This window comes from Micropterus dolomieu, linkage group LG17 (genome assembly GCF_021292245.1).
Source record: "Micropterus dolomieu isolate WLL.071019.BEF.003 ecotype Adirondacks linkage group LG17, ASM2129224v1, whole genome shotgun sequence".
Lineage (NCBI taxonomy): Eukaryota > Metazoa > Chordata > Actinopteri > Centrarchiformes > Centrarchidae > Micropterus > Micropterus dolomieu.
In genome coordinates, this window is record NC_060166.1 from 24092240 (window position 1) to 24098042 (window position 5803).

General features: G+C 40.9%; 1 protein-coding gene across 1 annotated transcript; it reads right to left on the reverse strand.

Annotated features, from left to right (window-relative positions):
• Window positions 1-409: 409 nt before the first annotated feature.
• On the reverse strand, window positions 410-5085 carry si:ch211-261a10.5 (potassium channel subfamily K member 13). Its single transcript, XM_046074204.1, is given in 4 exon segments — window positions 410-910; window positions 4402-4460; window positions 4462-4670; window positions 5065-5085. Coding segments are annotated over 4 exon segments (678 nt in total). The 3' UTR covers window positions 410-521.
• Window positions 5086-5803: the final 718 nt, after the last annotated feature.

Sequence of the window (5803 nt, forward strand, 5' to 3'; positions counted from 1 at the left end):
GTGTTCTGACGATCTATGCTGCCTTGCTGAAAAATGCTACCATAGCGCAAATCGATAGACTCGACTCTACTCGGCCCTGCTCCGTTTTCCATTGCAGACAGTACCCAGAGATGGTACGTAGCTTGTCGTCATAGCAACACCACACACAACTGCCGCGACGTAATGTTCAATGTGACACACACACCAGCGATCCACACAGCTTTTTCTTTTTTAAGTTAAAACGTTTCAACATTACTCAGAGTGTAAAGACAGATAAGCGGTATGAAAACCTTCCAGCTGTGTTTCGCTCTGGCGTTGTTGCTGCAGCGGTCTGTGTGACGGCGGGAGCAGAGGGCTCTGTGAGCGGGCGGCTGGCCGGCCTCACACGCTCCTCCCGCGGGTTGGCACAGGCTTCCCCCGCAGCCACTTGCGGAGCTCCTCAACTCCGAAAATATTCAAGCACATTTTTGTTCAGCTGTCAATTTAAATATTGGCGAATAGTGAAAATATTCCACACTTTCAAGGGCTGTAATTTTAAAAACCTACATCAGATGGCTGCTAACAAAGTCTCCAAAGCCCACTGTGCTGAATGCCACAGAGCAGAAGTAGAGGAACTCCAAGTAAGTCCAGCCCTCCATGGCTGAATAGAGGGAAGCAACCCCACATGCAACCAGCAGGACAGCAACAAAAAGGATGAGCGTTACTTGGTACACAGATGGTTTCCGTTCCTCATTTCTGTTACCTTCACTGTCTCCTCCCTCTGTGTCCAGTTCTCCTTTTGTGGCACCACCAAATGTCAGAAAGCTCAGGAACGCTACGACTCTCTCCAGGAAGAGATTGAAGAACAGTATGGTAGCCCAGCAGCCCAGCAGCCCATAGAAAACTAGCAAGACCTTTCCCATCACAGTGGATGGGGCCGTCACGCCGAATCCTATGAGAAACACTTGAGGTTAAAGGTCACACCTTTGATTACAGTGTCATTAGTGATTACAGTACATTGCACGGGATTTTACTGCTACCACTTTAAAAGTGTTAAACAATGTATGTAGTGTATAAGAATTTTTTAAGGATGAGAAAAGTTGAATTTGAGACTTTTTATAAACAAAAAAAATAGCTTGCATTTTGAGTTATGAGGTGAGAAGATGTGGACATCCGATCCAAAACACTGTTGATGTTGAAAGCTATCAATTAATTAATGACAAAGTGATCAGAAATCCATAAATAATCAATGGATGAGACAAGACAAATAAAACCTATGTATTCATATTTGTTTGTTTTCCTGCAAATGTATTTCTGCATTTTCTTGTCCATAATATGTGATTTAGTTAGTGTGGTGTCCCTGAGCTATAACTTATATTTTACTCTTAGTTAAGAACAGACATAAATCAAAACCAGGCAGGCAGAAAAGAACAGGAAAAGGTGGGATGAGAGACTGGGATTTGGCAGCATTGTGACACCTTTATGCCAGGGGAGTTCAGTGGAAAAAAAAGTTTGTGGCTTGCCTCCTTCCTTTTGTTTATTATTGGATTTTTAATGACAGGGATTTTGGTAAGTACTTGCCCAGGAAACGGAAAACACTTAATAGTGGTGACTTCATGACCTTTACCCCAGTAACACTCAGCAGCTGTTGCACAGCATCTGTAATTGACTAAATATAGAAAAACATAGCATGGAAAGTGTGCCATTTGTTAAATTTCTCAGTGGGTGCTGTCTTCTTACTGTACAGCAGGTAATCAGTTGTTAACAGTTACTAGCATTAATACACCCACTATGGTTTCCACTTAGGCTACATCCTAATATATAAAGAGAATGTCACAGACAGTGTTACACAATGCCTCAAGTGTGTCTTTTCCTTCATGTGTTGCGCACATGGTTGCGCATGTCATCTCTGCAGCAGCAGGAGAAATCTCGGATGGAGTTTCTTCTTTGTGTGCTGTAAAACAATCGAATGTGCTAAGCAACAACAACAACAAGATAAATGATATGTGCTCCGTTGTTTAAACATGGTTGCGCATGTCATCTTTAATCTTCCTGTGACTTCACCCACCTTCGGAAGTCGGAAGTCGGAAGTCGGAAGTTGTTTAAAACAGAGATTTCACAGATGATGAGTTCAGCTGATGTTATTGTTTATGTTCTCAGTTCCTCTGTCCTCTGAGGCCTGGATCATGTGTCAAAGCATTCTCTCCTATATTTATTTCTAGCTCTCATAAATCAGCATTAATTGTCACGGTATGTAATATTCCACGGTTATGCTCACAAGAACAGATTACTGCAGAGCTGCGATAACCAAACCTCCACATTTGTTTCACTGTCGGTAACTTTCCACCACTATCCAACTATTGAAAAGTTGTTTGTTTTTTTTGTTTAGAGAGAATGACTGGACCCATAGGTTGAATCCTTATGTGTGATTGTCTGACTTTTCCTTTAGTGCTACCATTAGGTTGACATTTATGCCTTTGACTGAACTTTCTATTGAATGGATTGCATTGAAATTTGATACATATACTCTTTAAGGTAAATTGTAATAACATTAGTGATCCCATAGCTTTATATCTAGCTCCACCATCTGGTCAAACTTGAAAATTCTAAACTTTGGTTTATGACCAAATACCTGTAAAATGTAAGACACTTCCATCAGCCTCAGCCATACTTTGTGTTAAACATTAATTACCAAATGTAAGCATGCTAACACACTGAGATGGTGAACATGGTAGCCATTATTCCTGCTAAAAGTGTTAGTATTGTCATTGTGAGCATGTTGTCATGCTGGCATAACCATTTAGCTTAAAACACTGCTGTTGTTTGTAGACTCTAGTCTTGTTTTGTAGTAGTAAAGTTGTTGTAGTAAAAGAAATACCAGCTTTATGTAACTGATTGTCTCAGTTTTTTATGTGTTACAGAAGCAAGTAACTCATAAAATAAATAAATTTTAGGTACAACGTACACATAACTTTTATAAAATTGGTAGATGATTTTTTCCATAATAACATAAGACTTTGCTTGTTACATTTATTCAACAAAGGATGGTAGAAATGACCAACTCTTTAGACCTAAATTTAAACTGAAAATACACATCCCTAAAAGGATATGACATGCGTTGCTTACTCCATATCCAAAATCAAAAAGGTTAAAGAAACATGTTTTGGGATAATGTAAGGAAAGGAAGGAAATTCAGCTTACTGGTGAAACAAAAGAAATCAGGGAGCCATAACTAATCATGTGAAATGTTAGATGTCTTGGCAAGCATAAAAGTTCAGCGGAAAGACCCTTTCAAGTTTGCAAATCCCAGATGAGTTACATCATATTGTGAAAAAGAAAGCGTTCTTGGCTCAGAGCTATTTGTCCCTCAGTTTCCACAGAGACAGAGAGCGCCTGAAGATAGTGGATATAATTGGAAGGCTGTAAATGGAGTCTCAGATATAAGGCTGGTTTATTTTTTTCCTTAGAGACATCTTTGTCATCTACAGGTTTGTATGAAATATTGATTTTGATGGATTGTAGTAGAGTTTGAAAGACCTCTCCCCTGTGTGCCTCCTCAAATCAATTAATATGTTATAGGTTCGTATCCATATATCCATCCATCCATCCATCCATCCATCGTCAAACGCTTATCCTGTGTACAGGGTCGCGGGGGGCTGGAGCCAATCCCAGTTGACATCGGGCGAAAGGGGTACACCCTGGACAGGTTGCCAGCCCATCCAAGGGCCACACAGACAAACAACCACTCACGCTCACACTCACACCTAAGGTCAATTTAGGGTCACCAATCAACCTAGGCTGCATGTCTTTGGAAGGTGGGAGGAAGCCGGAGCACCCGTAGAGAAAATTAGGTTCATATGATTAGTTAAATTGCGTGTAATTGTTAGAGATTTGTGACTTACAGCTGTATGTAACAAAGACAAAAGAACTGTTAATTAACACTTCCAGCACACACAGCACAGCCCACAGCTCCACCCACACAACCCCAACTGCATCAATAAGGAAAGTGATGCGATGGTGGAGTGCTTCAAGTATACCAGACTCACCCTGGACATTAAATTGAGCTTTAAACAATACAACGATGACATACACAAATGCTGCCAACAAAGACTGTCCATCCATTCACCTCAATTGTTCCAACTGATTCTTTACCATGTCAACCACCTCACCACATCACACATGCCTCCAAAATGTTCAGTCTTCCCGCCAACAACGTCTCAAACATGACACAACAGCAAACACATTACATGCACACCAAAGCACATGACCTCAGGTGTGGTTTGACTGTTCATCAGGTAATGCTGCCTGCATCTGGACCACTGTCAGAGGGTAATACTGTATCTATTTTAGGTTTTACAGATGTTGGTATTTGTGGTTTGTACTTTTGTGAGCAGATGCCACAATTTCTACAAAAGTTCCAGTAAACCATTCTTCCTGACTCACCAATGGTGGAGACCACAGTTCCCACAAAGTAGAAACATGGGATGTCCCAAAGGGCTCTCCCTCATCATAGCCTTCTCATAGCGGCGCAAAAGAGATTTCAAGTCTTTATAACTAATGTTATGCTCATAATTGAAGTCCCTTAGTCTTCTTTCCCAGAGCTGGTGGGCCTGTAGCTCCGCTGGCCTCTCCAGGGAAGAAAATATTGCAGCGCCAGCCAACATGTAAAGAGCAATGAGCACACAGAGCAGATGGTTTTTTTTCTTTGTGTGCTGTAAAACAATCGAATGTGCTAAGCAACACCAACAACAAGATAAATGATATGTGCTCCGTTGTTTAATACCAGTTAGAATATAGGTGCTAAAGGGAAAAGCTTTGTTAGTCTAGTTTGCTCTTCTCTCTGTCTGTCTAATCTAGTTCATCTATGCAATTCTATCTTATTTAATGCAACTCTTGAATTAACACTACTTACAAAACAACAGTTTTCCCATCCCAGTGTGTTGGTAACCTTCTAGGTCTGCAGGTGACTTAATGATCTGTGTATGGTTACTGCTTATCAGCAGCTCAATAACCCATCTTTACTCTCCTTTTATGAGTCAGAAACATACACAAACATAATTAATTATATCAGGAAGTCTTCCCCTCACCCCTTAACCCCCACCCCACCAACATCCCACGTAACCCCATCCCCATCCACATACAAACAGGAATATACTGTAAATACCTGTTGTCTCCAGGCCCACAGTTTGCTATGATGACACACACACGCACGCACACGCACACACACACACAAACACACACACACACACACACACACCAAGTACAAGAGTTTGTTATGGCTACTTTTAAATTGAGTATTCCATAATGGCATGCGAAGTATTTTGGTGTGTCCCTAAGAGTTGCCAGTATGTCTGGAATCTTTATAAGCACACCCTATTACTAAGACATTCCAATCAGCAACATGTAAGTGTTTCTCATTATGTGTGGTTCAGTAGATTGGATAAAAAAGATATAAGAATACATGCCAATTTAGAAGAAAAGGTCAGCTAAAGAATTTAAAGATGTTAGTTTGATGTTTGTCTCATTTCCTTCCCTCTACATTCAGAATTGCTGTAAGTCAGGGCTGGACTGGGACAAAAGAAAACACCATAATCGGGCCGACACGCAGGCATGCCAGATTTGCCAGACCGCCTCTGTTGTAAGTAATTCATCCCTCCTACACAGTTCCACAATTGAAGGTCAGCATCCTCTGTTGCTGACCGTCAAGAAAAAAACTGAGGAAAAACCTATATTTGCATAAGAGGAAAGTACAAAGAATACCATAAATCATCACCCACACATTTTAAAGCATACAAGCTTTCACCATTGCAGCCCCTTCCCTCAGGAATTCCCAACCCACACACAT